Raw genomic sequence first — 19,549 nt, forward strand, 5'->3', positions numbered from 1 at the left:
GGAGAATATTTGGTGGGTGTGGACAGTTCTGCTTCTCCATCCACTGGACGGAGTGGCCTCCCCATTGCCCACAGAGCTTTTCTCCCTACCCTGAGTCATCCCTTCCCGGTCAGCCTGCTTGTTAGAGGCAGAGATATCCAGGGCAGGATCAGCAGGAGTGCAGGCCAGAGAAGTGCTGAGAGGGCTCCAGCAGACCACCAGCTGGAAAGGACATCTCTTCGTGGGGTAAGGTGGCAAGCATGATGGCCCTGCAGCTCAGTGAGCCAGAAGTCAAGCAGTCCCCTTGGTCACGGGGTCCAGCCTCACGCATGTAACTTGGAGCCCCTGTCAGTTTCTCAGCCCCTCATGCATGCAGAGCTGTTGAGGATCATCATTTTAAAAAAAATGACACCTCACCTTTGCAAGCATTTTACCACGTGCAGGCAGGAGCTTGCTAGGTTTTCCCAACAACCTCCTAGTCTCACTCAGCTAGTAGCTGCCAGGGCCAGGGTTTGAACTCGATCTTCAGGCACCAAATCCAAGTATCATCATGACTGCTTTTTCTTCCCAGTAAACTCTGAGACCTCTAAGAAATGGCACAAAGAAACATTTATTGCTAAGTTACTAAAGGTAATACTGATTACTTCTATTTAAAAAAAAAAGTTTTCTTGAAGCATTAATTTAAAATGTGTTAATTTCTACTGATGGCTGCTTTTTATTGCACTTTTTATTGCACATATCTTGAGCACTGTAGTCAGTACTTAACAGATACTATTGTGTTTAAGTTTCACAAGATACTGTAGGATCCATGCTATTAACCCATTTTGCAGGCAAGAAAACTGAGGGATACTTAGAGATGTGAAGTGACTTACCTACATTGCATGGTTGATAAGCTTTTTTCACCCTAGCACAGCCTTACCTGGAGAGTGATATAGTTCCCTTTTTCAGGAAGCTTCTCATCTGATAGAGGGAGGGAATTACAATGGAGGTAAAAGGCAACAAGTATCTTTTTGGCCACTTTGTTACTGTGCTAAAATATTCACAACATAAAATGTACCATTGTAACCATTTTTAAGTCTGTAGTGCAAGAACCTTAAGTATATTTGCATTGCTGTAGAACCATTACCATCATCCACCTTTACTTTTCCATCATCCTAAACTGAAATTCTGTACCCATCTGATGCTAACTCCCCATTTCCTCCTCCCCCAGCCCCTAGCAAACATTCTTCTACTGTCAGTCTATGAATTTGACCACTCTAGGTACTTCCTGTAAGGGGAGACACCCAGTATTTATCTTCTGTGTCTGGTTTATTTTATTTAGCATTGTGTCCTCAAGATTCACCCAAGCTGTAACGTGTGTCAACATTTCATAGAAATGTGGAATGCTTCATGAATCTGTGTGTCATCCTTGTACAAGGATCATCCTAATCTCTTCTACATCATTCCAATTCAAGTATATGTGAGGCTGAAGCAAGCGCCGGCATGACATTTTTAAGGAGTTAGTGGCACAGGTGACTTAGCCCCTGTGAAGTGCCCCTGGGAAATCACAGATCTGCTGACTGGGCAGGGTTGTCTGATCAGGTACATCACTGGGTGGCACTGACTTGGCATCTGCTGGCTGTTCTAGTGTGTTTGGAGGCGGCTGGTGGGGAATCTTCATTTTGTTCACTCCTGTGTTTACAATGAGGTATAATTGGTCTGACACCTTCTGTGTTTCTTCTGTAAGTGATGAATTGTTATTGAGAAAGTTTTTCTCAGCTCCTTGAGGAGATAAATGGCAATGATCATCGCCGTCGTCATCGTCGTTGGGGTACCAAATGGCCCTGGGAAGGGAGAGGAGGGGCAGTGGTATTTCCCCCACACACATCATGCCTCACACTCACTGCAGGAGGCTGGTGCTGCTCTCCCCACTTCTCATGTGAGCAAACTGAGGTTCAGAGAGAGGAAAGAGTGAGTCCACACGGGGGCAGAACCAGCCTTCAAAGAGAGATTTCTGCCAGGTTCCAAAGCCCACAGTTTTCTTCCCCTGAGATGTGCTGACCTGGTGGCTCAGATGATAAAGAATATCCCTGCGAAGCAGGAGACCCAGGTTCAATTCCTGGGTCAGGGAAGATCCCCTGGAGAAGGGAATGGCTACTCACTCCAGTATTCTTGCCTGGAGAATTCTGTGGACAGAGGAGCCTGGCGGGCTACAGTCCATGAGGTCGCAAAGAATCAGATACGACAGAGTGACTAGCGCTTTGTATTTTAGATTGTGCTGACCCAGTCCTTGGGGGTTGGAAGCTAAGAACAATTAAATGCAGAGAAAATTTCCACATCCATAGGAACTCGGATGAGGAGAGACAGAGGGAGAGAAGGATATAGAGAGAGAGGCCTGATGTGGGCAGGGGGCCTTGCCTGGGTTGGCTCAGCCTACGGTGATAAAAACGTGACTTCAGGGAACAGGATGGGAGTAGTATGGCTTAAACATGGGAAATCACAGGGCATTTCCATTAACCACCTGCTCAGGGTGAGCTGTGGGTGCGATGTGGCTTCCCGGAAGGAGTGTTGTCTTGGGTGGGGGGCCTCAGGAAAAGTAGGATGTCTAGTTGGGGGAAAGGGACACTTTTCTCAGAGTTCAAACCCACCCCCGACACTCATACATGCAGAGAGGAGAGCCAAAGACAGATGGGTGTGTGATCAGAGGGGAGCAGCTGGGGTGCAAGATGGAGAGTGAGTCCCGAGGAGATGGTGGGGAGGGAGGGAAATGTTCACTCTAGAGAAGTGGAAACGCAGGGCAGGGTGAGAGAGCTGCCGCACAACTTGGGAAGCGCCAACATATGTTCAAGAAAGAAACGCCTTGTCCCGTGGGTGTCCCCACGGGGTTGAGCTGGGACGGATGGGACCAAGCAGCAACTGTCAGACCTCAGCAGCGAGAGCAGGAATTCTGAGCTGCGGGAAACTGGAGGCGGGGCTGCCTGCTGTGTCTGTGGATGTGTGTGAATGGAGGGCCAGCAGCCAGAGGGGTCGATGGCCCCCTCAGCCCAGCCTTCCTGTGACCTGTGAGTGGAAGTGGCAGAGGGAGGACTAGAAGGAGCTGCAGCATCGTGGGGATCAACCGGAGATGGGCCGGGCTGGAGGGCTGGCTGGGCCAGTGCAGAGGCCGGCCGTCAGAGCTCGGCCAGCGGGCCTGGAGTGGGGCTGTGCCCCTGCCTCCCCAGCTAGTATTTAATCTAATCTCGTGCTGCAGATTCATCTCTGACGTCGTTGGGACCAGATGACCCCCCTCAGTCAGAATCGTTAGTGTCCTCTAAGCTCGTGATGGACCAGGGACAGTTTCAATTGCAGGCACTGGCTCATTTCATCCTCCTAGCAATCCAGTGAGGGATGCTCTATTGTCTGTCCCCTTTTACAGAGAGGTTAAGTGGCTTGCCCAAGGTCACAGAGCTGGCGAGTGATGGACTGGGCTTGGAACTCTGGGGGTCCAGCCCTAGGTTCACATGCTGACCTCTTGACTTTACCCTGTCAATGAAGGGGTGCAGTGGAACAGGGAGGAATTCCTGCCCTGACCCTGTGGTCTCTGCCGAACGTGGGGGCTGGTGGTTTCCCAAACCCTTGCCAGGTAGCTGGGTCTGTCACACGTGCCGGGTCAATGAGCAAAGGCAGGGCCTCCCCAGGTCAGATCCTCACCTGTTACTCTGGGGAGGTGGTTGAAGAGGCAGCTTGCTGGGGCGTGGCTCCCTTTGGTTTGTCTTCCAGTAATCTCTGCAATCATTCAGCCAGGGCCAAACGAACGTCACCATGTGCCATCTGAAAAAGACTTCCGGAGTCACATGCGGCAGGAGCAGGGGGAACGGGATGAAAGGAGACATACTGTTGAAGCCACGAGGTCTGCTGTCGGCCCAGCCAGGATCCAGGCACTCCCGCATCTCCCATGAGATGCTTGCAAGGGATTTGCCAGCCATGAACCCTTGAGGCCTGGATTTCCAATGTCAGAGATAAACGTTCCTTTTAGCTCAGCATCACCCAGTCTTTTATATAACAAACCCTCCAGTGGCTCTTACTGTGTGCCAGACACTGATCCAGGTTCCTCATGAATCATGACTCATTTAAACTTTATAACATCCCCATAGAGCGGAGCTTATAAATGTCCCGTTTCATAGAAATAGGATATTTATAGGAAAATAGGCCCAGACAGGTAAAGGATTTGCCCCCTCCCACCACCACCACCAGTAAGCAATTTCAGCTACGAAGGGGCAGAAGCAGTGTTTGAACCCAGCATCCAGCTCCAGGGTTGCCACTGCCTGCTACCACCTCTCTTTCTAAAGGTGTCTATTCCTGAGAAGGGTAACAATCATAATGGTGACTGGATTCATCACAGACTTTTCTTAATAGAGACATAGCAGAAGTCTAAGGATAGCTAGTAGATGAAAAGTGGGAAAGCAGGAGCGTGCTATAACAATGGGGCACCAGAGGGGCCAAAGCCTCTCTGGTTTGGCCTGGGACTGGCCCAGCCTGTGGACCGTGGGTAGAAGGAGGCTGCTTGAAAAGGGGCTGGACCACAGGCTGAGTGAGAGGCAGAGAGGCAGAGCACCGTGGGGGAGGGGCGACAGGCTTGAGTCAGGCCTGGGGGAGCCCCAGAGAGACCCCAGTGAACCCAGAAGTCCCAGGAGCCAAGGGAAGCTGGAAGAGCTGGAAACAAGGGCTGCAACTCTCCAGAGTCATGGAGAGAACGCCTAGGAAGACAGAGGGCTCAGAGGCCCAGATTGAAGCCTACAAAATCAGTTGTCCTTGTTTGGAGGGTGTCTGTGAGCCTAACAACACTCCCTGGCCTGGCCCACCTTTTGGGGGGCGCCAGGGTTCACATGGGAAATGGCAGGATTCTTACCACCTGCTGGAGAGGGGCGTAGCAAGAGCCTCAGTGAGCAGAACTCTTGAGATGGTGGGCTGCTTCCCAGCTGCACTGTCCCATGTGGTAGCCGCTGGCCACATGTGACCGTTGAGCCCTTGAAATATGCCTAGTGTGACGGAGGAAGTGAGATTTTAATTTCACTTAAATTAGTTTGAAGTTAAATTTAAAAGGCCATGTATAGCTACTGCATTTTATCTATTTTATTTGTTAGTCGCTCAGTCATGTCTGACTCTTTGTGACTCCGTGGACTGTAGCCCTCCAGACTCCTCTGTCCACAGGATTTTCCAGGCAAGAATACTAGAGTGGGTTGCTGTTTCCTTTTCCAGGGGATCTTCCCCATCCTCCTACGTTACAGGTGTATTCTTTATCAACTGAGCTACCTGGGAAGCGCAGCTACTGGATTGGGCAGTGCCAATACAGAACATTCACTCATTCAAAATGTTTTTGAGGGCCTACTATGTGCCAAGTATTGTTCTAGAGGCTGGGGAAATATCAGTGAACATAGGAGACAAAAAACCCTGATCTTAACCCTGAACTGAGATTCTAGTGGAAGGAGAGAGAGAGAGTTAACAGGAAGCCTAGTAAATAAGCAAATGATAGTGTCCATCAGACAATGAAAGTGCAGTGGGAAAAGATAGAGCTGAATAAGGGGCTTGGAGGGGGCAAGGTAGAGACAGGGGAAGGTGGAAATGTTAAATAGGGCAGTTAGAGGAGGTGACACTGTAGCAGAGTTGGAGATGAGACAGGGAATGTATGACATCTGGAGGAAGAGCATCCAGGTAAGGGCAACAGGCAGTGCAAAGGCCCTGTGGCAGCAGCACCCTTGGCAAGTCTGAGGAGTAGCAGGGAGGCCCGGTGACTAGTACAGAATGGGCAGGGTGAGTGGGAGGAGGGGAACTGGGAAGGGTGAGAGGAGCTCATAGAGGGCCTGTGAGGCACGTGAGACTCTGACTACGCGAGACGGGCATCACTGGGGGCATTGGGCAGAGGAAGGACTTGACCTGACCTGAGCTTTAACAGGACGCACTGGCTGTTTGTAGAGGAGAGGTGGGGGTGGGGAGCCAGAGAGTTCATCCAAGGCCAGTGCAACTGGGGGTTTAGATCCCCAGCCCCACCTGCTGTTCTCAGGGCTGTGGGAATGGATATTGGCGTTCTCTGCCTCAGAATCTCACTCCTGTTGAATGTGGCTCCTTTACTTTCTGATGGGCAAAATCATTGTCAATAAGACAGAGTGCCTCAGGCACCCAGGTGGGCCCCCGTGTCCTTAGGAGGGGCCGGGGCTATAGGGCAGTGGCCGAGCCTGGCCCCTGGCCCTTCCCAGAAGTTAATGAGAGGCTCTTGGTTCTCAGAGCCCTCACTGAGTCGAACTGGCTCTGTGGGAATCCTGTTCTGAGGAGGAGCCGTGGGCCTGCCCCTGTTATCACTCAAGGCCCAGCATTCAGGGGAGGCCAGCAGCTGGCACAAGACCAGAAGAGGGGATTCTGCGATATATATTGTAATTACAGTCATTCTCTCTAATTGCTCTCTGATCCCGAGACCAGAAACAACAAATACAAAAGACAGGTCCTTCCAGACCCACAGCAGTCTGTCCTGCTGAGTTTGAACACAGCCTCAGAATTCTTCTCAACACCAGCACTCGTCTAATCCTCGGAGCTGGCACACCAGCGAGACACAGTGTATTTGCAAGGCCTCTAGAACCCCGCTCCTGGCTCCTAATTTGGTGACTTCATTTCCCACCACTCTCCATTTCCACCACTCTGTTTTGGCCAAACCGGTCTTCTCACTGTCCCTGCCTCAGGGCCTTTACACTGGTGGCGGCTCCCTCTATGGGAAAACCACCCACAGAGAACCAGGTAGCTCCCTCATTTCCTTCAGACCTCCCAGAAGCTTTCAGAAGTAGCAGGACAACACTTAACCACTCATGGAACTCTCATCTCTAATTAGCTCTGTGGCTTCAGGTCCATTCGGTTAATTGCCATCTCTAAAATGGGGAGCATTATTAGGAAAGGTACTCAGCATTGATTGAGTGCTGGGTTCAAATCTTGGCCAGGCACAAATGTTTCCTCTGTGAGACCTTGAGCAGATCACTTAATGCCCCTAAGCCTTGATTTATTCTTCTGTAAAATAGGGGTAATAATAGTACCTCCCTCATAGAGCTGCTGTGGGGATTAAATCAGTTAATATAGGTAGAGTGCTCAGAACACTGGTTGGCATATAGTAAGTGTTCAATAAATGTCAGCTGCCATTGTAGTCATATACTTCTGTGTTTTACTTAGCTAGACACTAAGATGTGCTTCTGCTCTGATCTGATTCTGCTCAGTTCAGCTCAAGGTTATAATACGGTAGAGGGAAGATCACGCTGGGTGGCCCGGCAGTCCTGGGTTACAAAACTGGCTCAGCCGCCTTCCAGCTGTGTGAACTTGTGCAGGTAACTGATCCACCCGAGCCTCAGTTTCTTCATTGGTAGTGTGGGGATAATTATTCCTACTCACAGAGTCAGGGTACAGAATCAGAGAGACCCTCCCTGTCGAGTGCTGGGTGCATAGTATGTACTCAATAAATCATATGCCAGACGGACCCAGCCGCGTGGGGTCTGCTGCCTTGCAGCTGTGCAGGGAAGCCAGCCGGCCCCTCTGGGACTGGCAGGCAGAGGGAGAGGTTGGGGAGCCAGGCTGCTTGCCTCGGTTTAATGAGGCCCTTTCATGTGCCCTGAGATGTCATGGCCGGCCAGGGAGCTTGGCAGGCTGGTGATTCTGTGAAGAGCCAGTAATGAGGGTGCAGAGCCAGCAAAGTGGAGTGGGGGCAGCTTGACGTGGTCTTCAAATTAGCGCCGGGGCTCGGCAGGGGGCCGGTGCATCACTGATGGGGGAGGGGAGGGGGGAAGAAGGGAGAACACCTCAAAATGCTGGGAGCTGAGGGGGATGGAGGCTGGGGTGGAAGACGTGGCGTCTGCTCCCAACTCCAGGAAGGCAAGAATTGCATTTCTTTTGTGGACACCAGCGCCGATTGCTTCCTCTTACACAAACACACTCATCCCCTCAGTCACCCCCCACACACTCACCCCGTCTTTTTCTCTGTCACACACCTACACGTAACGCACTCCTCAGGGTCACCTCATCGTGTCTGCGGGGGCTGGATTAGTCAGGAGAGGCCCGCTACTGGGGCAAATGGAGGCAAATGCATAAAGGCTCGAGCATGGGCGAGTTTGGTGTTTTGCTCTCCCGAGGGTCCAGGGCGGTCTCCTGGGCCTGTCGGGAGGCCTTCCTCACATGCAGACTTGGCACCAGGTTTGCGGTGCCCCTCAGTGGCCCGAGGCTGGTCACCGCACCCAGGGTCCAGGGACAAGGGAGCAGGGACTCCCGCTCTTTCCGGGCCTGGCCCAGAGGTACACACGCTGCTGCCGTGTTCCCCTCACCAGAACTCACCACCTGGACCCCGCCCAGTGCGCAGGAGGCTGGGGAGTGCGGTCTGGAGTGAGCCCATGGGAGGGGGACCGTCGTCGTCGGGGGTCCGCTCACAGGCTTTGCCCCGAGGCTCAGGTGGCCTCTAAGAACCTCTCCCATTCCCATTCCCAGATGTTCCAGGAACAGTATAGCTTTAATGGTAGCAGTTAGGGAAAACTAGACTCGGCCTGCAAGTGTCTCTGGGAGAGGTCATGTCGGCAGTCCCCTCAGAAGTATTGGGGGACATGTGGAGTCTCTGGGGCACTGGGGAAGCTGGGTAGAAGAGGGACATCGCAGTGACCAACACTGTACGTAACCAGAACCTTTGTGTACCATTTGTATGTGAACACCTACACACACACACACACACACACACACACACACACAATACTCAGGCAGTCAACTCTCAAATGACAGGCACACAGACATGTCTCCCACATATCTTTTCACACACACACACACACACACACACACACACATTCATTTGCACTCACACAGTCCAACACGTATCTACATGCAAGTTCATAAAGATTGTCAGGGGTGCCCTTCAAAGATGTAGAAAAGTGCCTTTCCAGGAAGATTTCCTTAGGACCAACCAGTGTCTGAGAGTCACCAGCTGTTGTATTATATTTAACTAAGAATCCCTCAAATTTGTACAGGCCTTAACATTTAGCAAAGCACTCTTTCATTCACTGCTCAACCATGGGGTAAATATTTACTCAGCAGTGACTCAAGGCCAGATACTATGATTGGCAGAGGAGATGCAAAGATGAAGACACAGCCCATGTCCTCCAGGGAGACATAGGCATCCGTGGAGCAGGGCTCTATTGGAGGAAGGCAGGAGGGGCTGTGGGAGCAGAGAGCAGAGATGGGGTCAGAGGTGATGCTGAGTCAGGCCTTGAAAGATGGGGTCACCAGGTGGAAAAACACAAGTGATTTCCAGGAAGAGGGGCTGCTCTGTGCAAAAGTGCCAGGTGTTAGATTTGGGGAGTGATGAGTGATTCCGAGAAGGTGGCAAAGTGCTTCCTTCAGCTGGAGTTCTACTAGATAAAATGTGATGCTACTGACATGAAGTAATGACAGTTTTCTCCAGAAATGCAATGAAAAAACAAATTTTTCCTTCTTGTCGTGTGAAGTGTATGTTCTTGTGTCACCTAGGATTTACTCAGGGGAAAAAAGGAACACTCTAGATCTAAGAAGGAATCTGGTACTGGGGTTGGGTTACAGGTAATGGAATTGCTGAGGGGTCAGCATCGCCGAGATTAGCTATAGCCAGAAGCCACTGCACCACCCACTCCACCCAAGGACTTCAGGTACAAGGAGGAGATGGTTTGATCAGAACCTAAGATCCAGGTCTATCTGGCAGGAGCTGACAAGGAGATCCCACTTGAAGCAGAAAAAGAGGAAGAAATACCTGGCTCTCCCCTCCTCCTACCTGCTAGGGCCTCCATTGGCCAACTCTACCTGGGAGGCAAAGGAGCTTGGGAACAGGCAAGGGAGTCTGGGAAATGTAGTTCCTCATTGTCCAGGGGAGGGCAGGTGAAGGGAAGACAGATGGCAGAGAATAGCCAGTATGAGAATGATAACCACGATAAGAGAGTAACCAGTATGCTCCTGTGTGATTTCTTCTAAAACCTCTGCTTTCAATTGTAGAGGTCAGCTGTAGATTTATTTGCTAGTGTTAAACTGAATGAACAAATACCAAAACAATATTAATAGGGGAGGAAAAAAAGGAGGAAAAACAGCTCAGAAGCAACCACTTAACACGTGTTTTGTTTTTCCTGGGTAAGCGCTTGGGGTGGCAGTTTTAAATTGTGCTTTAGAGCGTATGAGCTTAATTAAATTTAACACTTTGGAGCAACTTAAAATAGCAATTCATGTTTTCTACTAAAAGAGATGTCGCCAGTTTATGTGACGGAAAGAAATCTATCAGAATTTCAGGATGAGTCTTTCACAAAGAGGGCTGTGACCCAATAGTTATGCCAGACATCTTTTTTTTTGCCTCTCCGGATCCATTTGCCCCTCCTGCCCACTGCTGTGTGCCCTGAAAGGTTGACCAATGTGCGCCCATGAACTCTGGCTTTCAGTTGGGTTCGATCATGGGGAGCAGTGGCAGAAGGCTGGGAAGAGGGAAGAGACTTGAGGCTGGGGTACCTATTTGTCTGGTCCTCACCCTGTACAGTTGCCCCTGGTTGTCTCTGCCCCTCAACCAAGTTTTCTAGACCGACGTGTCTCCACAGGCGGTGATTTTGTCCCCAGATGGTAATATCTGGAGACATCTTTGGTTGTCATAACCAGGGAGGGGGGCTACTGGCATCCAGTGGGTAGAGGCCAGGGATGCTGCTAATAAACACGTACAGTCCACAAGACTGCCCTACCACCAAGACTTATTGTCCAAGTGTCAGCAGTGCCAAGGCTGAGGCACCCTGCTCTGCCTAGGGCAGTGCTTCTCAAGGTACTTGTGGTGAAAAACCAGCTTTCTTTTCTGCAGACCAATGCTTTTGTAAGAATATCATAGAAACACTTTATCAGAAAAAAAAAAAAGTGATCAGTCATTTAGGTGTCACAACCACTGCTAAATGGCTGTAAAATGTTCTTAAAGCTTACTGTCAATGTCTGTGCTGTCTGATCATGGACCAGGAACAAACAGCTCATCAGCGATCACCCACCTGTGGGCCACACTCTGAGTAGCGCCGACCTCTGTGAGTCTCCTTCCTGAATCTGGAAACAGCTTGGCTGCAACAAGCCCTGGGTTACTGCCTGTGTGCTGTGGTCCCCATCCCCGGTCCACTTCTCTGTAAGGAGTCCCTTTACAAGTGGTCCTTTATCATCCCATCGCTCTGGGAGTGTGCCCTCTGCACCACGGGGCCTGACTGATTCTGAGTTGTTTTAAGAAGGTGGGCTAGGATGAGGGTGTGTGAGTGGGAGGACAAGAATGGGATGGGAAATCTGGATTGGGAGCCCAGCTCAGGATCCTGGGTGTCCCTTATAGGTCATAGCTAGCCCTTGTAGACTGTTTCAGTGGCCAGGGGACACGTCCAGAGTTATGTTTTAGCTGGAGAGTACTCTGGAGATGATGGTGCTGAGCACAGACTTCAAGGAAGCACAACCAGAGGTGGGGAGGCCAGTTTGGAGACCAGTGGCAGACCGGAAATGGTGAGCAAGCAAAAGCATGAGTGTGGTGATGGAAAGAGGGAGAGGTTCAGAAGGTACAGCCTGCCAGCCAGAGCGCTACTAGGTTGTGGGTAGGAGTGAAGCTGTTAATAACCTGGGTTCTTGGACTCTTTAATCAATGGAAATTGCTAAGGACCAGATGAGAAATTCAGGCAAGGCTTTTCTGGGGCTCCTGCTGCAGCACGAGGAAGCAGAAACAAGTACAGGTGCCCTTATTCACCCCCCGGGGGGAGGGGTTTGAGCTGGTCCCTTAAATGGGACGAGCGTGGGACAGATTGGTGGGCCAGGCTCAAGGGGTGGATTGGGTGGTCTGCCCACCCCTGTGTTGGTGCTGCATGCAGAGATCATGCACAGGACCCTGCTTTTGCTTCCAGCACCTCAGAAGTGGCAGTTGGGTTTTGGCCTTTTTGTATCTTGTTGTTCATCATTTGCCCCCAGTGCACATGCACGCAGTTACTTTTAGTCCCTGGGCTTCCCTGGTGGCTCAGATGATAAAGAATCTGCCTGCAATGTGGGAGACCCCAGTCTGATCCCTGGGTCAAGAAGATCCCCTGGAGAAGGGAATCTTCTTTGTATTCTTTGCTTGAGAAGACGTTTGTCCAGGTGCAAGCACTGCAGTGCAGGGCCCCAGGTCCCAGTCTGTCTCAAAGAGGGATCCAGGCTCCCCAGGTCTAGCCCAGGGGCAGTCAGTAGTCAGGAACAAAATGGGGTGGCCATGTGGTTGGTTCTGTCACTCGGGTTTGAATAGTGCCTGATTCACATGACTTTCTCAGGCAGGCCATCCTTTCACTGCCTAGAGTAGGGAGCAGTCTTGCTTGTGATTAAGAACCAGGGTCTGAATCCCAGATCCAAATCTGGTCTCAGCTCCATTCCCCCAGGGGAAAGTGAAAACTGCTTAGCTTCCTCCTTTCCTAAGTGGGAATGATAACTTATCATTGTCAGGAGTCTAAATGAGATACTACATGTAAACTTCCCAGCACAAGGTTAGCACTTGGTGAACGTTGGCTATTATTGTCAGCAAAGGAAAGCTTGACTTCCAAGGTGGTTTGAGCCAGCTGGTTCTAGTCCTCCTGTTAGGTCCACACACACCGCCCCCACCCCTCCGCCACCAGAGAAAACAAGAGCTGCTTTTCTGCTCTTAATCCTGGGAAGCAGGCTTTTCTATCTGGCCTTGCTTCTGATGGACCATTTACAGTGCACGGATTTCCCCAGCCTGACCCTTCATCCCTGGTGCCAGCTGCTTGCTAAGGATCAGCCTCACCCTGTAACAGCAGCCCAGCTGCAGCTTCATCGCATCATGATCTTCCCTGACTCGGGAAGAAAGGGGGATGGGGAGAGGCCAGGCAGGGTCCACACAACGTCACCCCGGGAGGGCAGGAAGACAGGGAAGTGGCTGAGAGGCAGCAAGGCACAGCGATCAGGAGTGGAGGCTCTGGGGCCAGACTCTCCGGTTCGGATCCCGGCTCTGCCTCTTACTAGCTGGGCGCTCTCAGGCAGGCAGCTTAACCTTTCTGTGCCTCAGGCTCTTACCTGTGAAACAGTAATAATAACGACCTCCGAACAATGGTTGGATTAAATGAGTTAGTCCTCTTAACAATCCTGGCAAAGAGTAAGCCCTCAATGTTGGCTACTCTTCTTAGTAGTAGTAGTAATAGCTGGGTCTGCTTCCAGGATAAGACGGCTAAACACAGATGATTTCTAGGTTCAGAATCCCTCTCCTGTGTCCTGGGATTGTGGGGAGGTTTAAACACAATGTTGAGTATGAAAACCCTTGTCACATACCAGGGGTTCAATAAACCAGCCAACCCATCCCCGCCCTGAAGGGATATGTTCTTTTATTGCTCGAGACCCAGAGAGGTGGCCAAGTGAGGTGGGTCAGAGGGGACTGGAGTTGGACTGCCGGCTCTCCATGTTATGTTTGCCTAACACCTCTGCAGAAAAAAGACCACGACAGTGACTGCTTCAGAGAGTTGCTGTAGGGCTAAGCGAGTTGATAGACATAGGGTGCCTAAAACAGGGCCTGACGCACACTTGCCATGAAGCATTTGCTCTATTGTCATCGGGTTTCCCAGCGGCACTAGGGGTAAGGCACCTGCCTGCCAGTGCGTGAGACTAAGAGACGCGGGTTCAATCCCTGAGTCAGGAAGATCCCCTGGAGGAAGGCATGGCAACCCACCCCAGTATTCTTGCCTGGAGAAATGCCATGGACAGAGGAGCCTGGCGGGCTACAGTCCACGGGGTCGCAAAGAGTCGGACTCAACTGAGCACACACGCTACTATGTCACCATTCTGGGTGTGCACAGCTCCTGCCGCCCCAACTCACGTCGCTCACACCGCTTCCCTGAGGTGGAAGGAAGTGGACTCTGCACAGCAGTGGGCCCAGCAGAACCGAGGTCCTGTTTGTGGAGGAGTGTGAGCCTCAGGGAGCTGAGTTGCTCCATGGCAGGGGCTGGCTGACCTGCAACAGGCCTGGGCAGGGTTTTCACTGAGAAGAGGAAAATCATCCTCATTTGTAGAAAGGAATAAGCCCAGGCTGTGGATCTAGAAGCTAGTGTCAAAGCCCCGACTGCCTCATCCTGGCAGTCTCAGCTGTGTGACCTCAGGCAAATCACTTAACCTCTCTGAGCCTTGGCCAGCCCTCCTCTGTGACCTGAGGGCCCAGGACTGCCATGATGCACAGGTGGAACAGATAGACCTAAGGGGCTGGGTGCTGTGCCTTTGCTGGATCCAGGCCTTCGCCTCCTGCACTCACCTCTTCTGCCCCACGCACTGTAGCTATAGGATGGAGGTGGGGACGGGCCAGAGGACTCAACTTCCTTGTGTGGCTCCCCAGCAGCCGAGAGGGGCCGAGAGTAAGGCAGGAGGCAGGAGCCTCCAGGGCTGCCCACTGACGGGACGTCAATACCTGCTTGTCAGTCCCAGCCTCCGTGCGCGGTTCCCAGGTGGAAGTCTTCAGGCTCCAGTATTTCGTGTTTGAGATCTCAATTAAGCTGCTGGGCCCTGGGTGTGAGCCGTTCACGGGCACAGATAGCACTGGAGTAGCAGAGGACAGGAGGACACCCAGTTCTTTGGGAGTTGGGGGGGTCGGAGGGGTGGGGGAGACTGCAGAGAGACGAGGCTCCTTCCGGCTGAGGTGAGTATTTCTGCAAGAGTGTATGTGGGGTGAGACAGACATCGTTTCTAGGAACTCTCACCAGAAGGCATGCTGGAGGGGCCGAGGCTAGGGTGGACCAGCCCCAGTGCGGGGAGATTGCTGCCCCCTCTGACCCTCTCTGAAGGTGGAGGGAGCCGTCAAGTCCTCCCCAACCAGTGATAAAGCCCCGGGTGTCTTTGGATGCCCTTGGCCTGCTATGGCAGTGACGGAGGACCCCAATGCTCCCTCTGGGAAGCAGAGCTCCCCCCAGTCTTCACCACTGCACCACGCCCTTCCCCTCCAAGCAACGCCCCTCTTCGCACCTCCAGTTTGCTTCTGCCTAGACCCCCACCCACCCCCAACCTATCTGCAGCAGTGAAGTTCTCCCTCCTGAGACGAGAGAAAGCCGTCTGGAGTAGAAGGTGGCCTTGGCCTTTGAGGTCAGGACCTTGTCTGTGACTCAGCACAGCTCAGGCTCAGAATGGGGCTCAGTCAGTGCTGGGGAATCTCTCAGGACAGACAGGGGGTGGTGGCAGCCCTCGGGGTGGGCAGCCATGGCTGACCTGACTCACCCCCACGGCCCAGAGACCAAGGGGTTGTTTGACGCGGAGAAGGCAGAAGCGGGGAGGTGGGCAGTCCCTCTTGTTTAATTTCTGTGTCTTCAGATCTTTAATCTCTCTGCCTCCCCCTCCGCCCTTCCCCCATGTCTCCTCTCTCTTTTTTCCCTTGAATCTCTCCCCTTTGTTCTCCGAACCTCCAACTCCAACCACTCTCTATCGTCAACTACCTCCTGTTCCATTCCCTTCGTGGTCACACTCATCATCGATTTATTTCCACCTCGTCCGGGTTGTCTCCCGCACCTGGTTGCCGATGTCTCTCTCTCTGTGTACCTGGCTCTGACACATCTAACCCCTGCCCCGGAATCTTTTCCTCTCTCTTTCCCCCCCATCTCTGTTCTCTTACCTGGGTCCCCCTCCTCTCTGTCTCCCCCTCTCTCCCTTCTCCTGTCTCTCCACCTCTCACCTCTCCTCTCTGCCTCATTCTCTCTGCATCTGCGGCTCTCTCCCTCTCCATGTCTCCTGTCTCTGTCACCCTCTCTCTTTCTTCTACTTCTGCCCCTGTCCCCCCATCACCCTACTGTCCTTCACCATGCCTGCCCCTTTGGACCTATCCTCTCCACCTCCCAGGATGATCCCAGCCTCCAACAAGGCCTTTGTGGTCAACAACCTGGTGTCCGGGACTGGCTACGACCTGTGCGTGCTGGCTATGTGGGACGACACGGCCACCACGCTCACGGCCACCAACATCGTGGGCTGCGCCCAGTTCTTCACCAAGGCTGACTACCCGCAGTGCCAGTCCATGCACAGCCAGATCCTGGGCGGCACCATGATCCTGGTCATTGGCGGCATCATCGTGGCCACGCTGCTGGTCTTCATCGTCATCCTCATGGTGCGCTACAAGGTCTGCAACCAGGAGGGCACGGGGAAGCCCGCGGCTGCCGTCAGCAACGTGCACTCTCAGACCAATGGGGCCCAGCCGCCTGCTCTAGGCAGCGTGCCCAGCGGGGCCCCTGCGCCCGGGCCACCCAAGGTGGTGGTGCGCAACGAACTCATGGACTTCAGTGCCAGCCTGGCCCGAGGCAGCGACTCCTCTTCCTCCAGCTCTCTGGGCATCGGGGAGGGGCTGGGTCGGGGCCCCTGGAGGCTCCCACCTCCCGCTCCCCGCCCCAAGCCCAACCTTGACCGCCTCATGGGGGCCTTCGCCTCCTTGGACCTCAAAAGTCAGAGAAAGGAGGAGCTGCTGGACTCCAGGACTCCAGGCGGGAGAGGGTCTGGGACGTCGGTCAAGGGCCACCCCTCGGACCGAGAGCCACTGCTGGGGCCGCCCGCGGCCAGGGCCAGGAGCCTGCTCCCCTTGCCCCTGGAGGGCAAGGCCAAACGCAGCCACTCCTTCGACATGGGGGACTTTGCGGCTGCGGCTGCAGGAGGGGTCGCCCCCGGTGGCTACAGCCCCCCGCGGAGGGTCTCGAACATCTGGACAAAGCGCAGCCTCTCTGTTAACGGCATGCTCTTGCCCTTCGAGGAGAGTGACCTGGTGGGGGCCCGAGGAACTTTCGGCAGCTCCGAGTGGGTGATGGAGAGCACGGTGTAGGCCTGAGGGTGGGCCTCCTCCCTTCCACCCTACCAGGGTGGGAGAAGGGGAAGCATCTTTACCCACAAGTCTTTGTGGAGTTTCCATGGTGATGTTTACATCCAGGGACCATTTTGTCTCCCTGTCAATGGCCTCCCCCTGCCCCACTATGCCACCCACACACACCTTCCCAGGCCTGTCCCCCACCACCCGTCGGGGTGTGCTCAGGGAAAGCAGACTCGATCGCTCACATGTCAGACTGAGCCCTGAGTGTTTGGAAAGGCAGGGCTCCTGCCTTTCTGATCACAAATGTAGCCTATAAGCAAGTGGCTTTGGATTGCGGATGGTTCCAGTGTTGTTTTGTTTCTTAATTTATTTCTCCCACTTCCCAGACTCCTCCTCTTCAGTGACACAGATAATGGAGAGTTTATGCCACACACAAAAGCGGGTCCCAGAAGCCCTGGTGATGGGCAATCGCTGCCAGCTGAGCAAAGCAGGGAATGATTTGGGTGGCACGTTTGTTCGGGGGAAGATTGAAGTCCTCTGTCTGGACCCCCTCATTACTCCCATGTCCCCACACTCAGGAGGGCTGAAAGAACCCCCCGTCGTGGGCCCAGCTTCCTTCGCTTCTCAAACACAACGCCCCACACCCAGCACATCAGCTTAAACCAGAAGGGTAACTTGCAGGACTCTACATGTGGGAGAGGGAGAAGGGTTTTATGAGACCCATGGGTACAAAGCACCCTATGGAGGTGCTTTGGGATTTTTGCTTCTTTTAAGGGAAGCTGGGATGGGGGGGCATGGTTGTGAGGGGGTTGCCAAGAGGTTTTCTCTTAAGGGGAGTGGACTCGAAGGAGCAGAAGGAGCACTGGACACAGAGTCCAAAGCTACGAGTCTGGGTTTCAGAGCCACCACCCAATACCCAGTTGAATACAACGGGCAAGACCCTTTCTCTCTGGGACCTCAGGCTCCTAATTCACAAAATACTGAGATTGTACCAAATCTCCAACTCCCTTCCAGCTCGAAGGACTAAGGATTCTTCATGACTAAATGAGTTGCAGGATTTTGAAGCTCGAAGAGGTGTTTGCGATCATTTCACCCTTAACCTTCTCTCTCCTTCCCTCCAGAGTCCAAGGGACCTGCCCAAGGTCACATAGTGAGTTAGTGACCAAGTCAGGGCAGGCCCCAAGGCCACGTACCTCTTGTGGGTGGCGTCTGAAACCTGTTACCAAGTCTTCACGGTGGCTAGGACGTTTCTGTGTCTAGAGCCTGTCCTTCATTTGTTCTTGAAGAAGGTGGCTCAGGGTGGGACACGGGGACATGGGGGCTGCCTTCCATGATGCCAGTCAGGAGGTGGATCTGTCATGGACATGACAGGGTGGTGATGGGAGGGGCACACAGGCTCCTGCCCATCTGGGGATTGAACCCCACATTCACAGATCGTGGTAAGAGGAGACAGAAGACTTGTGGCCGGTGAGGGGGGAGGCATCTGGAAGCATCTGGAGGGTCTTCCCCCGTACCTCTGTCTCTCTTGGTCCCTGTCTGTCCCAGGTCTCGCCTCATTGTCAACACACTACCTCTCCCCACCTCATTTCTTCCTTTCCCAAACCTCCACCACAGAGCTCTAGCCTCATTCTCCCTCCTTCTGCCACTTGCCGACCATACAGCCTACCAAGCATACAGGTGAGTCCATTTGGGGCTGAAACGTTCTGATGGGCTCAGATCTGGAGCTGAGCTGGTGGTCCCCCAGCCCCACCCAGAACACACAGGCAGAGGGCAGGGAACCGTCTATGCAGGACTGCCTTCTGGCTCCTGCCCAGGAGCCTCCAGACCCCATGCTTTCCTCCTTCCTTGCCCCGCTCCTCTCTCTCCTCACCTTCCCTCCTCTCTCCTGTCTTCATTCCTTTTTTTTCTGGTGCCTCTCTGCCTCCCCCCAGTCCCTTTCTGGTCCTGACCAGGTCATCAACAGACCGGGCTGGTCCCTTCCTGAGACCACAAGCTCACTTCCAGCCCCAGCGCTGGAGCACAAGCTTTCTGCAGTCATGGGAGACCTCCAGCCTCGGTGACGTGAAAGAAAATCTCCCCCACCCTCCCTCTTTCTCTGCCCCATTTTCCTCCTCTCCTTTTTCCCTCTGCACTTTCTCACTCAGCCTTTTCTAAACATAGCCATTGAGGAGGTGACCCCAAATGCCACTCCCTTTTTGCCTTTGGGTTCAGGCGCCTAGAGGAAAAGTGGTAGACTTGGGAAGCGAGGGGAACCAGCTGTCTGTTCTCGTCAGCGGCTCCAAGCTCTGTCGTGACACGATATGTACTAGCACTTGTGTTTGTCAGGTTTGGAAAGCAACATCCCTGTGGGCAGAATACAAATGCCAACCTTCTCCTTTACTAAAAAAAAAAAAAGTGTACAGTAAAATGTACAGTTTTAAAATCAACAACTAACCACACTTCTTGGGAGAGACAAAAAAAAAGAACATTCCTGTGTCTGTGAAGTCTGCTGTTTATTTCTCTGGAAACTCTGGTTTTCTGAAGGTGGCTTCGAGATGGCATTTTCTCTCACACATGTTTGGTTCTGCCTGGTGAGAGCCTGCTTCCTGCTAAGTTCACATATAAGGCGGAGGCCTTCTGAACTAAGAGAGAATGGGCCCGCCCTCTTGGAGTAAAGGTCAGTAGAGGGTCTGGAATGAAGCTCCAGGCTAAGAAGGAATAGTTCAGTTTGTCCAGGCTACCTACCACCTTCTGGCTCTGTCCTCTCACCTTCAGCCCGGCTTCCTTTTTCCTGGACAGTGGCCACCACCACAC

At 52.9% G+C, this 19,549-nt stretch overlaps 1 protein-coding gene and 1 non-coding gene across 2 annotated transcripts in view; one reads left to right on the forward strand and one right to left on the reverse strand.

Moving 5' to 3' along the window:
• Positions 1-19,239, forward strand: part of LRFN2 (leucine rich repeat and fibronectin type III domain containing 2) — a 200,172-nt gene extending 180,933 nt beyond the window's left edge. Inside the window, exon 3 of the mRNA XM_070456496.1 lies at positions 15,808-19,239. Coding sequence (XP_070312597.1) covers positions 15,808-16,771 — 964 coding nt within the window. The 3' untranslated portion in view covers positions 16,772-19,239. The remainder of the gene's footprint in view (positions 1-15,807) is intronic.
• Positions 1,351-1,455, reverse strand: LOC139031668 (U6 spliceosomal RNA). Its single transcript, XR_011484171.1, has one exon. It is a non-coding gene; the product is annotated as a U6 spliceosomal RNA (small nuclear RNA).
• Positions 19,240-19,549: the final 310 nt, after the last annotated feature.

This window comes from Odocoileus virginianus, chromosome 27 (genome assembly GCF_023699985.2).
Source record: "Odocoileus virginianus isolate 20LAN1187 ecotype Illinois chromosome 27, Ovbor_1.2, whole genome shotgun sequence".
Classification (NCBI taxonomy): Eukaryota; Metazoa; Chordata; class Mammalia; order Artiodactyla; family Cervidae; genus Odocoileus; species Odocoileus virginianus.